This window comes from Passer montanus, unplaced genomic scaffold (assembly GCF_014805655.1).
Source record: "Passer montanus isolate IOZ18808 unplaced genomic scaffold, ASM1480565v1 scaffold20, whole genome shotgun sequence".
NCBI classification, from domain to species: Eukaryota; Metazoa; Chordata; class Aves; order Passeriformes; family Passeridae; genus Passer; species Passer montanus.
The window spans coordinates 9,010,003-9,036,326 of NW_024366592.1; the positions used below are offsets into that span (position 1 = coordinate 9,010,003).

The window sequence follows — 26,324 nt, forward strand, 5'->3', positions numbered from 1 at the left end:
GCAGCAGCTGGAGCTGAGAAGAGGTGGGCACAGGCGTGTGTCCATGACCCATGTGTGGTACCAGGTCTCCAGTGTTTTGGGCATAAGTAACCTATGGTACAGGAAAAAACTACACAGACATGACTGCAGATGGTGTCACAGTTGCTCAGCATATGCACATTACCTTTGTTTCTTCCTTCCAGCCTGTTTTGTCTATTTCTGCTCAGGAGAAAAGCTGTCTTGCAGAAAGAATGGCCAAAGTAGTTTGATGCATTATCAAAAACAGAGAAAATAATTTGCTTTATTAAACACTGGGTGAATTTTCTACACAAGCACATATTTTAACTTAATTGCAGCCTTCCATGTGATTGCAATGTAACTGAGACAATGATTACCAGAAACAGATTATCCGTTCCTTTCAGAGCTTCTTGGTGTTTTGCTCTTTGTCTAAGGCTTACATTTTAAGCAAGAAAAACAAGTTATGCTCTGAATACCTCAGGTGACAAGAGTACAGTTGTTTACTGTACTGAACAGCAACTCAAACATTGGGCTTAATTCTGTATTCAGTTCTCTCTCTTTCTGTGTGCAACCAAATAACACAGCACAGCCTGTGTCTCGCTTGAACATTTGTGATACGGGAATGATGCTTCACCACTCCACAAAAGGACCAAGCCCACTAATATTCCTTCCGGAAGCATTCAGATTGCTGAGAGGTAGGGTTGCACTGATACACTTTGAAGAGAGCCCTGGGTTTCATCTGGGTTGTTTTTAAGAATTCTTAAAAAACCTAGAAGTGTTCCAGAGAGCGCTTTTCTTTTGAAAGGTTTTCCTGCAGGAGATGAGGATTTGGGAGTAGAGCAGTGACTGCCTGTTCCCTGCACAGCTGCTAAGCTGAGTGGAACATGTTGTTTAGCTGGTTCTGTGAATGTGGCCATCAGGTGTGGTCAGGTCATGCAGAGATCATTGTTGTAGACTAATAGACCTTCTTGATACAACAGCCCAGCGTCTTTAACTGTACTGTACCCAGTGCTGGAAGAGCTGTGGCTTGTGACTACTTGACCCAAGGCAGGACCTCAGCATGCCCCTCTGCAGCAGACTCAGGATCTGTGCCTATGGGGAATGGGTGCCTCTGGACCCAAAGCTCATCCCATTGCTAGGGAGTAGTTTGTTTCTGAGAACTGGAGGCATGTCTTTAGTAATTTTGTAGGGAATGAGCATTAAACAAAGCTCAGTGAAAGACCATGCAGAAAGAAAAGGCAAAGAAAGGAAGTCAAGCAAACTGTTTTTAATCACTCACAGCCATTCTTTCCTGTGTTTTTTATTCCTTCTTGTGAGAGCAATTGCTCTGTGTGTGTCTGTGCCCTCCCACCAGGACAAGTTTGTGATGTGGAAGGTGAAAAAAGCTGGGTATTGAGTTCTGGTCCAGTCTCTTAGGTCTTCTGGACTGGTGATAATGAACTAGCTTTTGGACTGAGGTTTCAGAAAGTCCAGGAGTCAACAGTTTCTTGGGATTCAGCCTCTGGCTCCCCCAGAAAACAGCACTTTCCTTAGTCTTTACCTATATGATGGCTCTCCATTGTGTCTTTGGCCAGCATGGAGACCTTTCTTTTCTCTGTCCCACTCTTTTGTTTCTCCTGCACCTTTCGTGCATGTAGGCATTTCCATTTGTTCTTCACTCTGACCAGCCTTTGCCTTTCCATGGCAAATAAGTAAAATACCACGAGGTGGTTGGAAAAATGTAATAGACATAGTATCCCTTTGTGCAATCCCAAACACCTGGGCCTGAAAGCTCATCTTTGTGTCTTTGAACTTCACTGGGATTTTGGTAATTTTTTTCCCTTCTTTGCTGGGGAGCTGGAATGCTGAAACATCTACACCCTCCTGTCATTGCACACACGCTGTTGGTGTTTTTGCAATGAAAACATAATGGTATGGATCTGGCAGCTTGGATCGTGCAGCTCATTCAGCAGATGCCAATAACAGCTGAATATTAGATATTATTAAGAAGAAGATATAAAATAAAGCTGTGAGATAGCATATGTTGGCTGGTAGCAAATATCTTCCAGATGCTTGGAAGGATGAGATTCAGCTTGGGAGTTACTTTGATAAAAATATTGCACCATTGCTGCCAGCTCAGTGTATGTATTCAAAACAGAAGGATTTTGGAAACCCTTGTGAGACCAATACCAACACTGAGTAGTAAAGGTCAGCACGTACATTCCTAGTCAAGAGCCCACAGCTCTCATGGCACTGAGATTTGCTGCACAACAAGGCTGGGATCCCTGTGGCAGTTTAAAGCCATGAATGCTCCCTGCATTTTGCCACCTCATCAAGGAATTTAGAAGGATGAAGCAGACCTTATTTTTCTCATGGTGCTGGTGCCCAAGTTGGCTTTATCTGGCCTAAGAAGAGCCAGTGGCTGCAGTGCCCAGGTAGGGGATGGCAAAGGTGCCTTACGGGCACAGACTGCTGCATGACCTACCTCTGAAACCTACGAGCAAAGATCTTGCTGGTGTTTCAATAATGATGTGTCCCAGCACGCTCCTTCCTCCTGCTTGGAGTCATCCTCACAAGAAGGGATGTGTAAGCACCAACACCTGTGGCAGGCAGTGCCTGTGGAGGACCTGCAGATGCAGTGAGAGAAGCACAGGTCAGCACTTGGGCACCCTGCCTACAGCACCTACCCCTGGGTGGTGGAGGTGGGTGGAGAGGGACCTGCCCGTGCCCAGCAAGGAGGAAACCTGACTCCTGGGAGCTGGATCCCGAAGAAACCTCACTGCCAGCACTGTAAAAAGTAAATAGCTGAGGGGAAACAGTCAGAAAAGAGAAAAGGTCTTCTCCTCCGAGCCTGAGACACCACAGAGGTAAGAAAGCTTCATTAAATAAAAAAAATTTAGTAAAATCTTGCTTAATATTGGGGCATCTGATAATTTGTATGATCAGATAGCCCCACTCTCACCTGCAGGGAAAATTCTCAGCCAGAGAAGGTCTCTGACCTTACTGACAGAGTTCCCAGGTGGTGTCACAGACAGCACTGCACATTGTATGGCCTTTGTGTCTCATAGCCCAGCGGCGTAGGGTGGGGGCCACAGCATCATTCTGATGGGTCCCAGCAGCAGTTTCACTGTACTCTTGGGTGTTCCCTTCAGCTGGAGGATTTTTATTTTCCCTGCCAGCAACAGCTTTGTCACTGCTGTTCTTTTGGCTCATGTAATTGGTGTTTAGTTGGATTTACAAATAGAGGGAAATTTGTGACTCCCTGAAGATAGCTGCTCCATCAAGGCAAACAGGGCTGCAAAGGTTTGGGATGAACAAAACTCAGGTTTGGTAGGAATTGTTAGGAGGTTTAATGTGCCTGCACAGATTTCTGGTGTTATTTGAGGTGCTGGAGAGTATATCCCACCTGCTTACCAGCTGCAGTTTGTGGTTTTATTTGTGGTAGAGACCAGTGTGGTTATCACATTAGGTACTCTCCACCATCCTGCTGCCTCTGAGGGTGTCTGGATACTGTGGGGTGCTGGAGGTGGCACTGCAGCCTTGTGCTTGAGCATCTGACCCTCACTGCAAGTTCTGCACAGCAGCACCAGGGGCTGGGGTTCCCTCCCCTTTTGTGGAAGAGTTGTGGCACTTCCCAGAAGGAATCCCCATAGCCCAGGGCGGGTACCAGTGAAATGCTCCAAGACCCCTCAGCAAACAGTAGAAGGGCATCCCAACATCAGGATGGGTGGGCAAAGGCCCAGGCTGTGATGCTTGTCCTGCCACCACTGTGGGCTGTGCCTGCCACAGACATTTTGGAGGAGAGTGTCTGTTTAACCTGACAGAGGTGTGATGTGGCAGCTTAGGGTAGAATGTGTTTGCAGGTCCCTAGTCACAAAGGAACAGAAAAGGAGAAGAACAGGAGCCCAGATTTTGTGATTGCAGAGCCTTTGGCTATTCAGACATGCAATAAATCTTTGCCTCTTCCCTGTGGGCTCTTCCAAGCACCTTGTTTTGTTTCTGTTGAGCTGGTTCCACTTGGAAATAGTCCCTAGCTGTTGGCCATCATAATCAGCTGGTGGCTCTGTGAGCTGCTGGCAGCTATTGCTGCCTCCGAGGGCACTGCTGAGAGACAGATGTAACCAATATCCTTTGCATATTCTTGGGTGCTGGACTGTGATGATCTGTGACAGCAAAGTCAGTGTATGTGACCCAGCTGATTAATCTGCCATTAGTCCTTAATGACCTCCTTCTAACTGTACCTAGGATCAAAGTGTCCATCCTGGAGTACTGTAATTCCATACTTTCTGTGTTCACCTGCCTTCTATCTCAAATGGAGTTTTGTGTCTTTCATTAGATGCTCTCAGCCATTAATTCCCTCCAGCTCTCACCCTCTGCAGCCTCCCTGGTCTCTGCTGGTTGGCTGTGAACACAGCCTGGGCCAAGCCCAGCACACCTGAAGGGAGGTAATCAAAGGAGAGGGAGTCAGCAAAGTGCAGAGGTATTGAGCTCCCCTCTGCAGTGCCTGAGCAAGCACTCAGCAGGAAAGGTTGTGGGTTTAAGCAATCAGTGTGCTTAATCCCTGCCGTGGGATCAAAATGAGTTTTTCTGATGAGGAAAAGCAACAGTGGTGAGGCCAACAGATCTAGTGCTGAAAGCCAGGAACACTGGCAGAGGAATCCAGCTTCCAGTTGCAATTCAGAACACATGGCTGTGTTTATGGATGCCCTGAGAGGATGGGGATTAGTGTGCCAAGGGATGAGGGGTTGATTTGCAGCAGCAAGCTGTGTTCTGCTTGGGTGAGGAGCTAAGTGCTACCCCTGCCACCCTCAGGGTCCTGGGGTTACAGAGCTGGCTGGGTGACCTGCCTCTGCCTCAGTGGTCAGAGTGTCATGCTGAGCAAGAGTGCAGCACCTCTCCTGCTCCCTCAAACCCAGCTCCACTGGGGAGCCTCCAGCAGGGGCAACAACTATTGGTTGTATCCCGTCTTGGCTCCTGGAGATGCAGCATCTTTTAGACTGGCACTGCATTTTACTGACCTCTGGGCTGGGGAAGCTGTCACATGCTCTCTTGCCTTAACAGATTTCCAGTCTTCCCTAAGACAATCCCTGGACTTTCCATAAAAACAGCCAGTGTGATGTGATAACTGATGTCTCTCAGTTCAACTAACTTACTCTGTGATGTTTCTATGCATTTTTCACCAAAACCCTGATGGGGAGGGACATCTTCCAGTAGCTCCATGAAATTAATATTTGACTGTATCTGAAAGTTTCCACTCCAGTGTGAGAAACTGCCTCACTGTTTTCTTGCTCAGGTGATTCTTCTGAGATTTCACAGGTAAATCCTAGCCTTGCCTGCAGTGACAGCAGATCCCAGCAGGAGCTGAGATGGCCACTGCACCAAAAGAGGCAGAAAATGCTATTGGCTTGGAAGAAATCCACACAGAGAGAAAAGAACCACCAAAAGGTGGGTTTCTATTGACAGGACTAGAAATTTGGGTCCTTGTTTAGCTGGGGTAGAGAGAGGGTCCTCAGTTGTGCCACTCCAGCCACTTAAAACCTCTGTACATGGAACCACAACATCAGCATCCTGCATTCCCCTCCCACCACACCTACCAGGCTGGTAGCTGCTGCCTATGGCAGTGGGAAGAACTGGGTGGCTTGGCTTTTCTCAGGCCTCTGCTTTGTGTAAACATTTCATTATATTGGTAATTTGAGGATTCATTTACTTGAAATAATTTTTGAAATGTTACTCTGTTTCAAAAGCATTTTAAATAGTACAAGGCTGTCCTTCCTCCGTTTGCACTGGCTGCTGTTCCAGCAACCCCCTGTTGAGCCCTGCCACCAGGACATAAAGCTGGTAGATATTTGCAGGCTTTTTCCTGGTGCAGTCCCACAGGAGCAGGAGAAATTTTTTATGAACAGGAGGTACAGTTTCACTGCTGATACAGTTTGTGTCTTAATTTTCTTTTCATGTTTAGGACAAAAGACATTTACAGTGGAAGAAGCTGTGGAAACCATTGGGTTTGGGAGGTTTCATATCATGCTTTTCCTCATCATGGGCAGCACTGGGGTAGGTATCTGCAGCCATCTGTGCTGGCCTGAAAAAAGCTTTCTTCTCATTTTTCTCATTGCTGTGCAATAACAACCATAAGCACATACTGCTGCCAGCCCATTTTTCCCATACATACCTTCTCAAGCAGGATTTTTCCTATTTTCATCCTTGGTGAAAGTAGATTTTGGTCCCATTGATATCAGACCCATTTCAGGGCAAAGCTGAGTGGGTTGGCCCAAAGCATCATGGTTTGGCCCCGTTCTGGAGCACTGTCAGGACACGTCTTCAGTTAGCGCCTGAAGATTAGGTTTAGCTTCACAGTTGCATTTTTTGTGTCATCCCCATGGCACCCAAATCCTGTGCAATCTGGCTCAGAAGGCCTGGCATCTTCTCACCCCTGGCTACATGAAAAACTTCATAACTTTCCATAACAAGGGTCTTGGGTTAATTGTGTATCTGTTTTGAGAACTTGGGCAAACGCTGGAGGCCAGGCTGAGCTAAGGATGTAATGAGGGTCTAACCATGAAGATTGCTGCAGCTGAGGTGAAAAAGTCTGAAGCTGTGTGCAAATAGCTCATTCCTAACTGAAGCCAGCTCTGGGGCACACAGGCAATGGAGCAATGATGTTTTTAACCAAAAACAGTTTTAAGAGTTCATACTGGATGCCTGAATCCGCAGCTAGGTACCCAACCAAGGCACCTTGGTTTCCAGAGATAGTTGAAGATCTTCTAATAACCCAGCAGGGTAAGAGTCTTCTCTGCCAAGGATGACTCTTTCCAAACTTCTCAGATATACAGTGTACCTGTACCTGCTTTCTAGGTGTAACTTTCTCTCCTCCCTGTTGCCAAGATCTCCCAGGTCCGGCACGGGGCTCAGACCACTGTGGAGGTACCATGGCTTCACAGGACTGTTCTGACATGGTGGAACTGCCATGGCTGCAGGCCTTGTGGGACTGAGAGACTTTTCCCTGTGGGCTTCTTGTGGTTTCCCTCTCTTGCTAATGCACACTTGTTCCCAAAGGTGGCTGAAGCCATGGAGATCATGCTGATAGCTGTTGTGTCCCCTCTCATCCGATGCGAGTGGCAGCTCCAAGACTGGCAGGTGGCTTTAGTGACAACAGTGAGTGACTCTTGTTCCCCCCAGACAGGTCATCTACCATGTGGTCATAGTCATGGGTACCACCGCGGGTTTTGGAAAGCACATTTCCCAGAAAACCAAACAAATTCCCAGCGCCTCTTTACAGGGACAGGAACAGTGCCACAACTGTAGACATCAGAAATTAAGCCAATGAGAGCAGATGCTCAGAGCAAGTAATTCCAAAGCCAATCCCCACTTCCACATTCTTACTTTGAAAACCCTGCAACCAACTCCCAGCTTTGAGGGTTGCAGCAGTGAGTGCCTACACAAAGGAAGCTATCCCCTGAAAGCCTCTCCCTTGTGGTTCTGGGCATCACAGTTCATCCTGCTGCCCTGAGAACACACCCGCAGGTCAGAGAGCAGAACCATCCCCAAAGCCTCTCCCTTGTGGTTCTGGGTACCACAGTTCATCCTGCTGCCCTGAGAACACACACCCGCAGGTCAGAGAGCAGAACTGCCCCATGTAGCTGAGAATGGACCCTCAACAACTGTGTTTCCATTCCCCTCAGATGGTGTTTTTTGGCTACATGGTGTTCAGCATAGTGCTCGGGCTCCTGGCTGACCGATACGGCCGCTGGAAGGTGAGTGACTGCTGGGGGCTGCACATCCTTTTCCTGTGCTCCACAGGAGCCATGCACCTGGCTGAGCCTGTGCTTTAGTGACCCTAATCCTGCCCTTTTGCAGATCCTGCTGCTCTCCTTCCTCTGGGCAGCCTATTTCTCCCTGCTGACCTCGTTTGCCCCATCGTACATCTGGTTTGTGTTCCTGCGGGCCATGGTAGGAGGTGGTGTGTCGGGCCACGCGCAAGGGTAAGGCTGTGCAAGGCGCCTTCCCAGAGAAGGTAATGGAGGGGCTGGAAGGGGAAAGGGCACCAAATTCCCACATCGCCTTGGAACAAAAAGCCATTCTGTAATTTCACTAAATCCCAGTCAACTGACCTAATTTGCAGTTCCCAAGGACTCCTGAGGCCTGGAATAGAGGGGGCAGCTGCTTTACATTAAATTGGTGACAGAGGGATTATTAAGAACATATAAAACAATTAGACAGGTAACAGATGAGTAAAGGCTGCTTCCTCCTTGAAAAAAACAATAGTCACAACAATTCTGCTTAAGTAGAAAATTATTTTTTAATTATATGAAACTTTCCCACTGAAATTAATTTTTATCTTGTTAGGGCAGAAAGGAGGATGTGGGGGAAAAAAATTCACAATATTAAAAACCACTTCACTAGGAGCCTGGAAAAATAGGGGGTTTTTGTTGACTCTCTTATGGAAACAAATTGTTGACTCTCTTATGGAAACATTGCAGCACTATCCATGGTTCTTCAAAGCCTGGTTGCTGCCCACAAAGGAAAACCCCAAACTGGTCACATTGGCCCAAAAGCCCTTTGCTGAAGGAAAGGACATAGTGGAGAGGGGTGCTGTTGGGAGAAAGCACCTGAACCTGAGTCATGCATCTGCTGAGCTCCTGGCACAGCTTCCCTCACAGGAGGGCCCCCATTCCCTTGCCATGGAGGCTGCTCATGAGCCTCATGAGGGAGGAAGGAAACTGAACATTTTATAAAACATTTCACTGGCTGAGACAGAAGGACCCACTGAGGGTCTCTTCCCACCTCTTTCTCCTTGTCCAGCTAAGGAAACACAATTCACACGGGGGATCTTGAGAGATGCTTGTCCCACGAGGCTCCTGCCCCAAGGGCATGCCAACCCTTTAAAAAGTGGAACAGTTTTCCTTATTTCATGGAAAAAAACCCTTTACTAAAATGTTCATTTCTATGAACATATCTATGCCTGTGCTGACACCTCAGTCACCCCACAGGATCTTCCCATAGGTTTCCTGATGTATAGACTGCAGTGTTTACCTGCTTGTATCCCACAGCCATGGGATGGAAAGGATTCATGCCTTGTGTTTCCCTTGCATGTAATTTGGTGCTGGAGTGGGAAGCATATTGGACAGGGATTCCTTGTCTCTGAGTGCTCAAGGTGGAAGAGGGATGGTTAGAGGGATGATATTGATTCCATGAGTCGAGGTGAACTGTTACTTGATTTGTATGGAAATTCTCATTGCAACTGTATTTCAGCTTTTTTTATTTTCCTCTTTTGCTAGACTTATCATAAAAACGGAATTTTTGCCCACCAAATATCGGGGATACTTGTTGCCCTTATCTCAGGTAAAAGTGAGCACATTGCTGTTTATTCTATATCCGAGTCCCAGGAGATTTGTCCCACCACAGTTTGGAAGCCACGTCTCCAGCACGTCAGCACTTCTCCCAGACTAATCCCACTTGTCTGGGTCTGAGTGAGTGTCCACTGCCTCCTGCGCCTCAGAGTGTGGCATCTGTGTTATTAAAGACATACACAGGAGAGAGGCCACACCTTCTCAAATAATTTGATGCTCCAAACATCTTATAGGGACTTTGAGTGATGGCTGACACCTAGCCTCTTGGTTGTCCTATTGACAATGGGCTGATCTAGCGGGGGCCAGCACTGATGGACTGGCAGGCACTGGAGCTGGTAGCATTCCCAGCCCACTCCAAGCTGAGGTGTATCCCCCCTCCCTCCTCTTGAGACCCCCAGAGATAACAAGTGGTTTATGTAGTGACTCCCAGGTGAGTCTGGAGTCACTCCCTGCTCCTCTCCCTGCTCAGGTTCTGCCAGGGACTTTGCACAGGAGGGTTAGCACAGATAGTCCCAAATTTGGCCCGACACATGCTGGGAAGGTTGTGCCCACTTGCTGGGTCATTGCTTACTGCAGACTTTTGCAGTGGGCAGTTGCTGCATGTGCAGATGATCAGTGGTGACACCTCTGAGTGCACGAATTCATCCCACTGTGGAACCAAACTCTTTGTGTCAGGGATAATCTACTTTTCACTGCAGCCTCCTTGATCCCAGGGCATCATTACCAAAGTGGCATCAGAAACACAAAGATTTATGGAAGAACAATCTTGTATTTCTCCCCAGAAATGTGTTATTTCTGTCCACAGAATATTCATGAACTTGCTGCAGCTTTTGTGATTTATGGCTGAGCTCCCTTAGGTGGTCCTCTGGAAAGGGATGTGTCTCCTAATGGCAACAAGTGAACTTCAGAAAGGAATGTACTTGCAGATCAGAGGCCAGATTGGCTGTTGGTATAGCTGGGCATTGAGTCTACTGGAGGGTCACCAACTTTCAGCAGCAGAAATCTGGCCTGGTTTTGCCGTCTGAGCTTGTAAATATCCTGAATCCTGAGCTTGCAAATCTCTCTTCCCTGAGGAGACCTAGACAACAGGAAAATTCATGAGCAATAGCAGAGAAGTGAATGAAAGAACAAAAGCAGGGGCTTTAAGTACAATTATATCCACAGCAAATTATTGGTTTTTACCTGAAACTAATTAAGACTACCTTCACTGTCCTTCCCCAAACTTCTGTGTTTCCCTTTTTCCTCCCACCCAAGCCCAGCTTCTCAGACAGCCATGGGATGGCTCAATTGAACCTCATCATTCCTTAGCACAGTTCCCCATATATCCACAGAAGAAAGAGAAGAAAATAAATCATTGCCATGTGTTCATGTTCTAACCCCTTTCTTTCCCTTGGAAAGGTGTTTTGGTTGGCAGGATCCTTGCTGATCATTGGCCTGGCATCAGTGATGAACCCAACCATCGGCTGGCGGTGGTTGATCAGAATTGCCTCCATCCCTGGCATCCTTCTCATCCTGGTGTTCAAGGTAGGAAGATCTCCACTCCCTGCTGCACTGCCACTGCCCTGATGTCTCCTCAGGCACCATTGCCCTCCACCCCCTTCATCCTAGGGGTCTTGTTGTGTCCTCCTTTCTCCTCTTCAGTCCTCTCACACAGTGGCTTGGTAAGGTCCTGAAGTGCTAGCAGGGCTGTAGGCCAGCTTCTGGGAGATGCTACCTTGCTGGTGATGGCCTGGCTTTACTGGTCTGCTGTAGCCCTCCAGCAGCCCAGGTTCCAGCGTCCAGGCTGTCCCAGTACCCAGGGATTGTGGTGATGGGCCAGGCACCAAGAAGAAGACAGGCTAGATAGTGTATGAAAAAAATGACAAATAATACCTTCAGTTTAATGCTGGGCACAGCACACTCTCTTCAGTCTTAACATTTTCTATGGCTGAGGAAAGTAGCCTCAGTGAAGTGTTCAGAGAGTGCCAGGGTAAACCACAGTTTCCTCAGGTTTCCTTCTGCTTCAGAAAGCCAGCCTTGGACATGAGAACCATCTTTTTTTGAGGAGGGCGTGGAAAATCCCTGCTCACAGTGCTCGTGGGCCAGAGTGCCAGGGTAAACCACAGTTTCCCCAGGTTTCCTTCTGCTTCAGAAAAACCAGCCTTGGGCATGAGAACCATCTTTTGTTGAGGAGGGCGTGGAAAATCCCTGCTCACAGTGCTCGTGGGCACTGCAGTGCTGAGCTGTGGCTGCTGGAGCTATACAGATGTAAAAGCTCTTCCTGCAGTTGGGTGAATGCACAAGTCCATCTGGGGTGCTACCTGGGCACACACATGTAAGGCTGCTGTGAGTGTGCACTTGTATAACCCAGATGTTTATTTTCCCTGATTATTTTTGCCAGAAAATTTGGATAGCTGAAGTTTGTCATCCAGGAGAAAATAAAAGAGAGAGTTAGTATATATACCTTTGAAAAGGGGGCCTTTAATTCATATTTGAATGAAATAGATGTAATTGTTTATAATTTAATAGAGCCATTTAATTTAAAAAGTATTTTATTTTGGAAAGAGCACCAAACGCTAGTGATGAGTTACATTTCAACCACTTCTTCCTTTTTATCAAAATGGCCTTGTTGTGCCTTCCAAGACTTTTGCTTCAGCAAGTAATATGTGCCTTGTCTCATTTTAGAATGTCAATTCATTCAGGATTGTTTTTGTTAAACTTGTGTCTTTGGCTTTCACCTTTCATAAGTGCTTGACCCAGATCAAGTGGCAGAGCTCTGGGAGCTAGACCACCAAATGGGTTTGTGGGGCAGGGTGAGACGCCCCCAGCATGGGGAATGGGGGGCTGGGGCACACAGTTCCCCAGGGCATGGCTGGAAAGGACAGACAGAGGCTGCTCCAGCTCATGGAGTGCCCTGTGCCAACCTGAGGTTTCTGGGCATGATGTGAAGCTGTGAGTAGGACAGGAGAGGTGCAGAAAGGCTTCCTGCTCTGCTTGCAATTCATCCCAGAGTCGGCACGGTTCAACGTCTCCACGGGAAACACGGGGGCTGCGCTGGCCACGCTGCAGAGGATTGCCAGGATGAACAGAGCGGCCGTGCCAGAGGGGCAGCTGAGGGAGCCTGCCAAGGTAAGGCCAGGCTGTCCAGCCCATTCATCCCAGGCCGCTGGCATCTGGGCTTCAGGAAGGGAATAGGATGCCAACCACATCTTGCTCTGCCTCCCTCGTCCTCCTTGCCTGATTCTTTTCCAAACGACTGCTGAAAGTGATGATGAAGATGTCAGTTTTCTTTTGGAGGAACAGTAACCTTGGCCTTCAAAGGAAACGGAATTTTCTGCTCTTTTTTTCTTTCTCAGTTTGTGTTTGCTCAGAAAAACTTCAAGCTAAGAAAATATTTGCTTCCTTTCCTACAAAAAGGGCTACTGGCAAAGCATGCCGTTCCTTATTGCCCTCCCATCTGCAGGGGTGTTCCCTTTGCCATAAGATCTGGGAACTGTCCCTTGGGGTCTCTCTCAGAGCTGTGACTGGGCAGGCTGCAAGGATCCCTGCTGAGGTCAGCCCAGCCCTCCCAGAGGCTTCTCCAAGCCCCTGGCCTGGCTTGTCCACTGTGTCCCAGGACCCCAGATCCTGAATGTGGAGCCACCAAATCAGCAGAAGAGAGTCAAAGGAGGAGAGAACATTTCACCAATACCATCACCTGTACCTATAAGCAGCTGAGCAGCTCAGGAGTGAATCACTGCTGGACTGAAATGCCCAAAAAAACATGTGTGGGTGCTGCAGGGAGGGTCAGTCTCCCCCAGACTTCTCCCCTCCATTATCCAGTCTGGGCCCTGCTGATTGGTGGGTGGGAGGACTTAGTTGGCTCCTTTGACCCCCAAGACAGGGAAATAAGACAAATCCATTGTTCAGGGCCTCAAAATTATTCAACTCTTTTAAATCCCTTTCCTGGATCTTTTCCCTGCATATTCAATCCCACAGGCACCAAGTATTGTCCTTAGCATTCATGCAAGATGGTGCTATTGTATTGGAATTATTTAGGATTAAAGCTTCCCTGTAATTTAATTGAATTTATGTAATGGACCCACATTGGAGATGGGAAGAGCTTTTGTTAGTTTTGCCCTCTCTCAGGCTTAACCAATGATGAGGAAAATAAAAATAAAGTCAACCCACACCATCCCTGTGAACTTGTCTCCCCTCGGTGGTGGGACCCTGGAGGGCAGCAGGCCAGGCAGGGCCCCCAGTGCCTGCCAGTCTCTGCTCACTGGCACTTCAGGCCCCCCAGAAAGATATATGTGTCCAAAATCTTGCTTCACAGGCAGAGCAGCATGCAGGGCAGTGGGAGCTGGCAGAAGCCCAGAATGCTGACCCCCCAACAGCAGCCAGGGCCCCCTCAGGCACCATCACAGTCACAATGGGACCACTCAGATCTGGAGTCCTTTGGGGTCAAGAGAGCTCAGGATGTTCTCTTCTCCCCTCCTCCATCCTTTGTAGTGCAGGTTCCCATGGGTATGTTTTGGGAAGCAGGACTTTGCTCTCTGGGGGTTTGATGGGTGCTCTGTTGCACCATCTGTGACTCTGCCTGTGCCAAAGCAGCCTGGGGACACGGGGAGCACAGGAGGACCTGGCGTGCCAACTGCTCTTACTTGCTCCTGTATATAAGATGCCTTTATAGAAACTTCTATTTCTATTGTATGATTTCAGGAAAGAAGGGGAAGATTCAAGGACCTCATCCACCCCAAATACCTCAGAACCACTTTGCAGATATGGATCATATGGTACATTTTTTGTCTCTTGCTCATCAGCTCGTTCTCTTGGTTGACAGTGTGCAGGGAGCAGAATTCTCCCATTGGCTCTGCCTTTAACAGGACACCACTCTGCTTCTGATGGTGGCTGCAGATCCTTGGTAGCTGAAGGGACATGGATCACCATAGGTTTGTCCTGTTTCAGACCACACCTCAGACACCCAGACTGGCTGCTGTTAACTTAAACAGGAAAGGGCTGGATTTCCAGGATGGTGCTATGAGTCCTTCCTCAGGACAGAGCAGCTCCTGGGAGCCAGAGGAGAGCCACGGGGCAGAGCCGCTGCAGGCACACAGTGGGACCAGCTGTGTGCCTGCAGCTCTCCTTCCCTGCTTGGGGACAACTTATTCTCCCCAAGGATGGCCAAAGGAGCGTGATACAGGGCTCTGACAGAAACACATTCACCATTACCAGTGCTACTCACTGGGGGAAATTAAGACTGAGGAGACAGATTCCATATGCAGTGTTCCCAGTAGCTGTATGCAAGGGAACACATGTTTCATTGGCTTTGCTCTCCTGGAATGGAAATGTATAAATTATAGTTCCATATGCAGTGTTCTCAGTAGCTGTATGCAAGGGTAATACATGTTTCATTGGCTTTGCTCTCCTGGAATGGAAATGTATAAATTATAGGTCTGTGGGAGCCCATTGACCCAAAATGTTGTGAAGTCAGGGCTTGAATTTTTTATTGTTTTTTTTTTTTCCCTTGACTTCTATGAGAGTTATGAAATATCTTTTTGGTTTTTTATCTTTCTTTGTCTCCTAGTCATCCCAGGAGTTCCTGGTATGTTCTCAGGTCTGCGTTTCCATCCCCCACCCTGCATTCCCTGCCTTCCCAGGTGGCCCAAATTCTGCTGCTCATTTCTGAAACTGCCAGGAGGGATAAAAAAGTGAAAATTAGTTTTCAGCCTGCTTATGATCAGGCATATTCTGAATTACTTGATAATAACAAAGCAAGTCTGCCCTCACCTGGGACCCCCAGGGGGTCACACGTCCTGCCAGCAAACCTGCTCCAGCATGGGCTTCCCATGGGGTCACAGCCTCCTTCAGGCATCCGCCTGTTTTGGCATGAGAACCTCCAAAGGCTGCACACGGATCTCTGCTCCACAGTGGATTTCCATGGGCTGCAGGGGCACAGCTGCCTCTCCATGGTCTGCACCATGGGAAGCATGGGAATCTCTGTTCTGGTGCCTGAAGCACCTCCTGCCTTTCATTCTTTACTGATTTGGGTGTTGGCAGAGATGTTTTTCACACATGTTCTCACTTCTTTCTCTGGCTGCTGTTGCTCTTACACAGTTTTTTCCAGTTCTAACAAATGTTATCCCCAAGGCACTACCAGTATTGCTGATGGGCTCAGCCTTGGTCAGCAGCTGGAGTTGGCTGGCATCGGCTCTGTCAGGCATGGAGAAAGCTTCCAGAAGCTTCCCCTGAAGAGAAGCTGAATTCTGTTCCCCTGAATAGAAGCCACCCCTGTAGTCCCAACCCACTACCAAAACCTGGCCATGCAAACCCAATACAAAGCTGAGCTATGAGCTGGGGTGAGGTTTACTGAGAAAGAGCAGTGCCTGGCCGTAGGTACAAGGGCAGTGCCATGGGACAGGTGACCAGTGGCCTGGTTGATGCCTGAGCCACCCCTCTGCTCAGGCTAAGGGGTTCCATCATGCAGAGCTGGTGCAAGCAGCAGGAGATATTCCAGGGCACCCCAAACCTGCTTCATTTGAGTTTCCTCACCTTCCCCATCACATCTGCACCTCACTGCAGCATTTCTCCCCACAGGCTTGGCATAGCTTTTGCTTACTACGGTGTCATCTTGGCCAGTGCTGAGCTGCTGGAGCGGGACCTTGTCTGTGGCTCTGCAGCCCCACCGCTGCAGGACTCCAGCGATGACTCTGAGGAGAGCCACAGCCCCTGCTACTGCCACATGTTTGGGCCTGCTGCCTACCAGACCATGATCATCAGCACAGCCGGGGAGATCGCACGTAACCCCTTCCCCCTTCCCTGTCCTGCCATTCCCCTCTCACAGTGCTCGCTGCAGAGGTTTGAGCTGTGCGTGCACTTGGTGGCAGGGGCTGACACAAACTGGGCACTGCTCTGGGATACAGGAGCCCTGTGGCTCCTGGCGCAGCAGGGCACTCAGTGGGACACACCTCAAGCCCTGGTGTTTGGCCGGGTTGTGGGCAGAAGGAGCAAAACCACCCAGGTCTGTGCTGCTCACCCAGCCGTGCCTTCCTTGCATGGCTCAGGACAGACATTGGTGTCCTGTCTCAGCACAGCCAATTTCAGAGAAGCACAGGCTTCACCATCTGAGGGGACGGGTGAAACAAAAGGGGCATGGAAGCAAATCACAAACTTTGGGTGCAGGAAGAGAATGACAGGATTTGTGCATTTTACAGGCTGTTTGGTAGGCACTGGGCATGCAGACAGGTATCTTTGAGTCACATTGTGTAAGGTCTGTCAAGGCAGACAATCATTGCAGTTAGATCATCAAATGTTTTATGATTTTCCTTTTTATTTCCAGTGAATCCTGTGAACATTCTCAGCATCAATCTCCTCGGAAGACGTCTAAGCCTCTGTATCACCATGGGATGTACAGCTCTATTCTTTCTTCTCCTTAATATCTGCACCTCAAGGTACTCTGGCTCAGACTATGGGTCTTGTTTGAGGGTATATAATGCTGAGGGCAGAACATCTGGTATTCTCAGATCACCAGTCTGTCAGGCCAGTAATTCTTGTAGGTCTAAGAAAAGCCTCTGACTGGCTGTCCTTTTCCTGGGAAAGCTGTGGCAGCAGATTCTGTAGAACAGTGGTGTGCAGAGGGGCTGACTTGTACTGCTGAGTCCACGTGGCTTCCCCTAAGCACCCAACAAGCTGCTTTCTGGAACAGTCCAGAAAATTAATGTGTGAATAACATCTACTGGAAAGAAGTTATATTTTTCATTCCCTTTTTTCTCCTGTTTCTTTCTTTCTGGCTTCTCTGCTGATGACTAACTCTGGTGCACATGGCTTTCTCTCCAGTGCAGGCATGGTTGGCTTTCTCTTCATGCTGCGTGCCTTGGTTTCAGCCAACTTCAACACCATCTACATTTACACGGCAGAGGTGGGTTCTGCTTGAGGTATGTTGAGCTGCTTGGAGGCTTCAAAATCCATTTGTGTATACCCAGGAATGCTGCCTGCTAGCTTAGGGACTAGTTAAGAGTCACCTTCCTAGAACTGTGTCTCTCTGGCATCTTGGCTGCAGTGTTTTCATATGCAAAATAAAAGAAGGAATCAGAAAATCAGCTTGGAGATGACAGGAGTAGATGGAAGAGGAGTGCCCTACTAAGCCAGCTGTCGCTCAGCTCCTATAAAACATTATTTTTGAAGATGTTGGGTACCACTATCTTCCAAAACCCACAATCTTTCCCTTATTTAACCCCCACAGTGAGAAAACAGACTGTCACTTAAAGGAATATTTTTCACCACTTAAGGGGCTGTATCAGGTAGTATATGGTGTTATATATATGATTCTTTTCACTTAAAGGAAATTGGTATGTGCTCTCTGCAAAAGGCTTCAATACTTTAAAGAGCTTTTCCTTCATACAACTTTGGAGCCATGAGTTCTGTGAGTTAAGTTTAAATTGTTGGGGATTTTTGTTCTTTTCTTTTTAAAAACAATTGTATGGCGTTAAATGGATTTCCTTGTTAGTTGACTAAAGTGATCCAAAGCAAACAGAAGTAGCTCCCTTGCACTTTTAATAGTGCACTGTAATATTTAAACTTGCACCTGGCTTTAACACCAGAATTTTAGCAGTTTTGAATAAGTTGCTGTTGATGTAAAGACCATCACTGTAACAGCCATACCATAAATCAATCCTACTCACAATTTAATCAATGATCAAAATCTTTTGAGCCAAGTGCCTGGACTCTTCTTGAATAACTTACTGAATTTGCTTGGCCCAGTAAAGTATTTAAACAAAGGCTTATATGAGTATACTTGCTAAAATCTCTTTATATTAAGACTAAAAGTTCAGTAAAATTAATATTTAAGTGTTTTATTGGCACAGGTGTTTGGGAGGTGTGAAAGATAAATGACACAAAGCACATTCTTCTAAGCCTGAATATTTCTTACTGGGATCTGTTTTTCTTTTTCATCCACTAAACAAAGGTGCTGTTGATAAACATGAATAGGCAGACTTGAACTCTGCAGATGATATCTTTTCTTGCTGCTTCCGAGATAAAGGGGGGCCCAACAGTATAATCAAAATTTTTCCTTTAGCATCTATGATTTTGATCATAGAGCCAGAAAATAAAGTGGTGGTAGTGGTGCTAAACAAAGGGGAAACACATCCAGCTTTGACTTGCCCTAAAACTTTACTTGGGGCAAAAAAAATGAGAGATTTGTAATGGCTCAAATGAGGCCCAAGGGAGCTTTTATTTCTTTTCTTATCTTATCCTATTAGCTGAATGACACAATGGGTGTCTCTGATTAAAAAAAAAAAAAAAGAAAACTACAGATATTGCAGATTGCTCTTGCACTAACCCAATTTATTTCTGGCCTGTTTTAGGTTTATCCCACCACAATGAGAGCACTGGGGATGGGGACAAGTGGGGCATTGTGCCGTGTGGGAGCAATGGTGGCTCCATTTATATCACAAGTAAGAGCATCCTGGATAATGTTGATAAACATTGTGCTGAACACTGTCATCAAATACAGAGATGTCCCTGAAATTCATCCCAAAAAAAGGGAGGATATACCCAATTCCTTCCCAACCCCATACATGGAGTGCTTGGGTGGTCCTTGCCAGATGCAGCTTTGAGTAACTCTCATCACAGAGTTCAGCTCACTAGTATTTGATACTTGCTGAAAGCTCTTAAGGTTCACAAGATACTGTTTTTTCTACTGTGGAGTCTCTCAGGCACTTGTGACCCTTTGTCCACTCTTAATTGCTAATTAAGTGCCAGCCCCCCACACCAACAAGCTGCTGTTTGATGTTCTTTGACCTGCAGGTTCTTATGAGCGCTTCTTTCCTGGGAGCCCTGTGTCTCTTCTCCTCTGTGTGCATCATCTGTGCCATCTCTGCAGTGACGCTGCCCATCGAGACCAAGGGCAGGGCCCTGCAGGTGGGTACCACCACGCCAGGAGCTCCTGTGGCTCCAAATGCTCTTAGGGACTCGTAGGTGATGATGCAGCCAGAATCCAGCCCAGTTCTCCTGAGCTTTCTCAAGCCTGACAGGCACTCATGGGAATGCGCTGCTGCAGCAGCTTCAATCACTGTTACCCCAGTTGCCCAAAGCTTGCTTCTTGTGAAAGAACAAGCCAGGCTGCCAGCCCCAGCCACCTCATGTGAGTATGTGAGCTTTAGCTTGTGCAAGCCTCTCCTTGCATCTCTCTCCAATCCTGACTTGAAGGTGCAGCTTCCCAGGCACATGCTCTGCTCTGCCTGTGCTGCAAAGAGAGAGGACAGCAGAGGCACAGAGCACCTAAACTACCAATTTCTTAATCAAATTCAAGGCCCCTTCATCAGTCCATCAGCTAAACCATTGTGGTCAGTGTTTTCTATAAAGCAATTAGCCAAAGCACTAAGCCCAAGATTAAGGGGAAAAGTTTAAATTTAGCAGTCTCCAGCATGCAAGTCACACAGTTTAATTAGAGGAGGTGGTGAGCAGTCCTGTGATTCCAATAAATTCATCTATACCAGCATAGAGATTTTCGTGGCATGCAGCAGCATGGCTACACCACTCTGTGTCACTCTGTAGTCTGACCTGTATAGACCACAAGACCTCAGGTTAAGAATAATCCATATTCTTTAGCAGCCATATTCTTAATAATGAATATTCTTTAGAGCATGGCAGATGTTTGATCGAACTAGTGTAGGAGGGCTTCCAAACCAGACTTCAAAAAACCCATCCCTTCAAACACAGGGATTGCCTGTCAGAAGTGAGACCTTTTGGACATATCCAAACACGTTATTTTCCATATCCATTCCAGTTGGGTTTATGTGCATTTTATTAATTTAATGTATTATTTTTTGTTTCCCTCTTTTTAGCAAGTAAAATGAGAGCGAATGTTTGATGTTGGATTGGGTATGAAAGAAAAATAAATCCCTGGAATCTGTCACTTCCTGTGAGCTGCATTTGATGTTCATTGCTTCTCCATACCGTTTCCATTATAAAAAAATGCAGCTGAACAGTGTAAGAGCTATGATTTGTGTAGACAAAAGGTAAATTTCTCAAGGACCTTTCCTTTCTTATGATTCAATAAACAAATGTTTTCTACCCTTTGTGGGAAGTAAGATGAAGATTCTTTACTTCTAGTGCTATCAATAGTGACGCTGCACACATAATATTTAAAACAAAGAGGAAAATCATTAAGTGAATTGAGGTAAAGGGGGAGAAATACACAAAGCAGATAACAGTCTCTGCCATAGCAGCTTGAAAGGATGTAGTACTTTCCTCAACTTTTTTGTGGAAATACCATCTGCATAGAAGTAGTAAAATTTGGATCTCAAACCACACTGCAGTGGTGATTTGTGATCACTGTTAGGGTGATACTTAAGACCACAAAATGGAAGGTGAGTCAGATTTTTTCAAGTGGATTATTTGAAAAGAGACATTCTCAAGCAGGTTACAGCAGACAGGTAAGTAACTGGATGCAGAGTACATTCCCTCTTCTCTCCTCACCATTTTCCACTCCCTTTCTCTCCAAGGGAGAACAACTTGAGTGTGAAGTTGAATCTTTAGGACTTCAGGTTGTGATGGCAGTGAATCTTTATTTTTTTAATTCTCTGCTACTGTAGCATGCCCTGATCACACTTCTGTTGCTAGAATAGTCTCCCTCACCATTTTGTTCTGCTCCTTCTCTACTGTTTTCTGTTTCCTGGTACTCTGGGATGGTATCACATACAAGCAACTCTCTTCAGATAGTTAAAACTTTCCATATAAAAACCAAACCAAACAACAGCAACAACAGCAATATTTTTTAAAAAGCAAACAAATAAAAAAGACTCTGGGCAGCCTAAAAATCCACAACATGATCAGAAGTTATGTCAAAGGCCTCTGCAAACACAACTGAGTGTTTTTGGGGAGTGTCCTCTATATTTTAGTGTGCAGTGCCACCCTATGACAAAGACAGGTAAGCAAGATCTCAGCAGGTGAGAGGCAAAACCAGGCCTTTTTCTCATTGCACATGTACACAGCAAAGAGGCACAGGGTATCTTCAATGCTCTATGCACAGCACCACACCAGGGCCTGATTCTGTTATTCTGGCTGTCAAGTTAGTCTTGCTGGAAAAGTGCTCTAAATTTTAATAAACCACTTGCTGAAGACTCTGCTTGATAAAAAAAAAAAAATCTGCAAAATCAACTCTCAAAATTAGGTAATACTTGATCAATTATTTACGGATTTATTTATTTTTTAAATCTAACTCACTCATATCTAAAAATGCTTCTAAATCATGGAGATATCTTCATTATCTGTTTATCTCTTAAAAAAGAAGAGACCTTCCAGCCAGAGCAGCTCCTGACCATCACTGAAAGGTCTGTGAATGGAAGACAGGAATAGATGGACTCACAACTCAGCTGGAAAATGTTTTCCACAGATCTGGCAGGATTTCCTTTGGAAAGCTCTGGTGTTGCACTTCCTCTCCTGTCTCTGCCACTCTCCCCTACAGATCTTGTGTCATTGTCCCTCCACACAAGGTGATTTCCATCTCTTTTGCCATTGGAAAGGACTGGGAGCTTCCCAGGCAGCTGGGGACGGACTGGCTGGATCCTGTCAGCTCTTTCTGAAGAGAGCTTGGTCTAATCCTGCTGGCTTCTGCAGCAGCAAGGACTGCTTCCATGCTCCCTGTTGCCAGGGAATACTTGGCAGCCAAGTGAAGGAGAGGAGGTGAAATGATTCTTGCAGCAGGCTCAGGTGTGTCTGTGCTGGCCATGCACAAGGTGTCCTTGGAATCACAGAATCATTCCAGTTGGAGGAGCCTTCTGAGATCACAGTGCCTGGCAGTGCCAAGGCCACCAGTGTCCCACGTCCCCAAGCACTACATCCACATGGCTTTAAATAACTTCTAAATTTGCACACATTGCAGGACATCTCCCAGAGCAAAGCTTCCAGCAACTAGGACTCTGGCTGCCCTTGGAGGCACGAACACCACTCTGAGCTGACCCTGAGACACTGAGGGAAGTAGATTTTCCTCCCATAGAAAATTACCACTGTTCACACCCAGTTGCCCAGGGCCAACAGTGGTGTGCCACCTCCTAAATTGGCAAGACACAGGATTTATCCCAGAACAAAGCTGCCAGGAAATAGGACTCTTGTGTTGGGTGGTTATTTTTTCCTCACAAACGAGACGGGACTGCTGGGGTACGTTCCTTGAGCTTTATTTGCAGCATCAGCCTCATTACATGGTTGAGACAATAGGAACATGGCAAAGCTCACATACAGCCAGCAGCAGCCAAAGATTTCTCAGTTACAGAGCATCTTAAAAACTTTTTATCCAACAGCATATTGCTAAAGCTTACAAAGAGTTGTTTTAGCCAGTTACTAAAAGTAAATGTACACGTGCTTCACATTACTTGCTTGTCTTCTTTCTGTTGGCTTTTGTCTTTATTTTTCTTGAGATTCTGTTCTCTAAAAGTATTCATTCATATTTTAGTAAAGTGTTGTGGGGTGTTTATTATAAGCTGAAAGTCTTTGAGGAACAGTTGGAGGCTGGTTAGCTAAAGTTAGAATAACTTTTTGGTATTCTTCATTTTTATTAGTAAAAGTAAGGTTTTTAGGAATGTAGGGGTGTATTTGTTTGGGCACTGTTTTTTAACAGCTTGTGTTAGTTGATTTTAAAAAGTACTGTAGGTTTTTTTTACTCACTTTGTATTATTGTAGAGTAAGCAGTTACATGACTATTTGTTGGTTCAATAATGAATAACGTTTTTCTTGTAGTATTTTTAATATCTGTAAGTACAGGTTTAGGTAGGTTAGGTTTGGTTGGTTTTGTCATATGGATTTTTGTTAGTTAATTGAGTAATAGTGACATGAGTATAAGTACTATTCACATATTTTTCAAATAACTTGTTGAGAAGTTTTTTTATTCTATAAAATGTATTGTGAATTAGGGAAAATCAGAGCAGTTACATTATGATAATCTGTTGGGATAAGGCTATAACAACTAAAAATACTTTTCACTACATTTTCAAAATAAGGAGAAGCTAGGTTGCTATCTTTTATTGTTTGTTTGAGTTTTTTTGGTATCATGATGTGACAGGGTTTATACTGAGGATTATGAAGGGGCATCATTTGTGTTGGCATAGTTTTTTCCCTCTCACAAACAAAACAAGACTGCTAGTTCCTTAAACTTTATTTGAAATGTCAACCTCATTACATAGTTGAGACAATAAAAAAATAACAAAGCTCACATACACCCAACAACAGCCAAAGATTACTTTGTTATAGAGCATCTTAAAAACTATTTAATCAATAACTTTTTACTAAAGCATACAGACAGTTGTTTTAACCAATTACTAAAAATACACATACACTTACTTCACACAATACATACACATACACTTACTTCACACAATACTTACTTCTTTCTATTAACAATTCACCATTATTAAACTTAAAACCTTCTACTACCTTGTTAAACACATTTTTCTATACACGTACACTTCACACAATACTTACTTCTTTCTATAAAAAATACACAATTATTAAACTTAAAACCTTCTACTACCTTGTTAAACACATTTTTCTACAATCTTAAAATCTATCTTGACCAAGCCCAAAACTCAAACTATTACGCATTTTTCTACAATCTTAAAATCTATCTTGACCAAGCCTAAAACTCAAACTATTCTTTCATATTCTTGCTTACTATACTATCATAACTTTTTCTACCTTCAAACTAAACAACTAAAACTAAGAATTCGTTTCTCTACTCTTTCTGTTTCTAAAGACCATGTTTCCCAAGTTTCTAAAAAGCTTTTTCCCTTTACTATTTCCCACAACTCTGACTGACTTTGAAGCCCCAAACACTACCTGTGACCTGACCACAGGACACTGTGGGAACGAGGTCTATTTCCTATGGAAACTGACCATTATTCTCATCCTGTCTCACCAACCAACAGCAAGAGGCAACCTCCTGTATTCGCAAAACCAAAGCTGTCAGCAACCAGCACCCTGCATGCCATTACAGCCTCAAATGCCACCTCCGAGCTGATACCCAGACCCTGGGGAAATGACTTATTTTTCCCATGGAAAATGACCTCCTTTTGTGGCCACTCGTAACGGCCAACATTGGGGTGCCAACCTAAAAATTTGCAAACTTCGCTGGATTTCTCCAAAACTAAAGACACCAGAAATTAGGACCCTGGACACCTTTACAGCCCCAAATGCCATTTCTGAGTTGATACCCAGACCCAGAGGAAATTACTTCTTTTTCCCATGGAAAGTGACCTCCATTTGCAGCCTCTTGCACTGGATGACAGTGGGATGCCAACCTAAAAATTTGCGAACTTCGCTGGATTGCTCAAAAAATAAAACTGACAGAAACTAGGACCAAGCATTCCCTTACAGCCTCAAATGTCCCCTCTGAGCTGATACACAGACCATGGGGAAATTACTTCTTTCTCCCATGGAAAACAGCATCTGTTTGCAGCCATTCATGATGGCTGACATTGGGATGCCAACCTAAAAATTTGCTAACTTCTCTGGATTTCTCCAAAACTGAAGCTAAAAGAAGCTAGGACCCTGCACACGCTTACAGCCCCAAATGCCACCTCTCAGCTGATACCCAGATCCTGGGGAAATGACTTCTTTTTCCCATGGAAAATGGCCTCCGTTTGTGGCCACTCACCCTGGACGATAGTGGGGTGCCGACCTAAAAATTTGCAAACATCACAGGATTTCTCCCAAACTAATCTTGCCTGCAACTAGGACTCTGGCTGCCCTTGGAGACCCAAATACCACCTGTGACCTGACCCCAGACCACTGTGGGAACAAGGTTTTTTTCTCTATGGAAAATGACCATTTATCATCTCCTGTCGCAGCCGGTTGATCGTGGGGTTCAGCCTCCTAAAATTGCTGGCATTGCACAAGTTCTCCAAGACTAAAGATGCTTCCAACTGGCAGTCTGACTACTCTTGGAGCCCCAAATGCCACTTCTGAGTGGACCCTGAGACAGTGGGGAAATGAGGTTTTTCCCACAAGACTAATGGCCACCATTCACTTCCAGTCACAACGGCCAGCAGTGGGGTGCCATCTCCTAAATTCCTGAATGTCACAGGATTTCTCCCAAAAACCTTCCAGCAAATAGCACTCTAACTGCCCTTGGAGCCCCAAAAACACCACCTGTGAGCTGACCCTGACACACTGGGGGAATGAGGTTTTTTTCCCCCCCACGGAAAATATCCACCATTCACATCCAGTCACTCTAGCTGACAGTGGATTGCTGCCTCCTAAATTTCCCTATTTCACAGGATTTCTCTGAAGCCAAAGCTGCCAGCAATGAGGACTCTCACTGCCCTTGGAGCTGCAAAGACACCTCTCACCTGACCCCGAGACTGGGGGTATAAGGTTTATTTTCTCATGAAAAGTGGCCACCATTCCGGCCCAGTTCCATGTGGCCTTATCACAGCCTTATCTACTCAAAAACATACATTGGCAGCTCCATGTGGATACTTGCAGGCAGGTTCAGGACATTTTAGAAAGCTTCAGTTACTGTTTTTCTGAGGTCCCATCAAGGATAATGAGCTTTTTAGAAATCTCTTCAATGGCACATCAGAACCTGAGTAAGAAATTAAAATCTAATCTTTTTTTCCTTTGGTCTCACAGCCCAAATTCCAACAGGATCGACACGTCCCTCTCCTTGGAAGGCAACCTATGCCTTCCCCAGCTTTTGGTGACCACTGTCTCCATCCTCCCACACATGCTCATCTCCCTCCTCAACAGGGTTGGCTTCTTCATCCTGTGGAGCAAACACAGGGAAGTCACCAACCTGCTCACCCCAAACCTGGGCAGCACAGACAGACTGGTAGGACCCTCTGGATGGTCATCCATGTGCTGGGCACTCAAACAGGGGGTTGGAAATTTAGCTCTGGGTAGAAACCAATTTTGGATGTAGCTGGCATCTGCTTGTTTGATCTGTTAACTTGTGTGCTCACAAGAAGACCTGCAGAGAGAACAAACGAGGTTCAAGGTTACTTAGAAAGGAACACAAGCATCCAAGCTGAAGAGAAATAAGAAAAGGCC

At 46.0% G+C, this 26,324-nt stretch overlaps 1 protein-coding gene across 1 annotated transcript; it reads left to right on the forward strand.

The window, feature by feature from the left end:
* Positions 1 to 7,655: 7,655 nt before the first annotated feature.
* On the forward strand, positions 7,656 to 20,271 carry SVOPL (SVOP like). Its single transcript, XM_039708181.1, has 12 exons — positions 7,656 to 7,727; positions 7,831 to 7,955; positions 9,252 to 9,315; positions 10,722 to 10,847; positions 12,279 to 12,431; positions 14,004 to 14,077; positions 15,879 to 16,081; positions 16,621 to 16,732; positions 17,118 to 17,199; positions 18,647 to 18,736; positions 19,089 to 19,202; positions 20,129 to 20,271. Exons 1-12 carry the CDS (start codon positions 7,656 to 7,658, stop codon positions 20,138 to 20,140), a joined length of 1,227 nt encoding a protein of 408 aa, XP_039564115.1. The 3' UTR covers positions 20,141 to 20,271.
* The last annotated feature ends 6,053 nt before the right edge of the window (positions 20,272 to 26,324 follow it).

What these genes read in the sequence shown, in the direction of transcription:
- SVOPL (XM_039708181.1), top strand. Translation starts at nt 7,656, where the DNA reads ATGGTGTTTTTTGGCTACATGGTGTTCAGCATAGTGCTCGGGCTCCTG. An exon ending in GTGTCGGGCCACGCGCAAGG is followed by an intron (nt 7,956 to 9,251) that starts GTAAGGCTGTGC and finishes CTCTTTTGCTAG; the next exon opens with ACTTATCATAAAAACGGAAT. An exon ending in TTCTCATCCTGGTGTTCAAG is followed by an intron (nt 10,848 to 12,278) that starts GTAGGAAGATCT and finishes GGAGAGGTGCAG; the next exon opens with AAAGGCTTCCTGCTCTGCTT.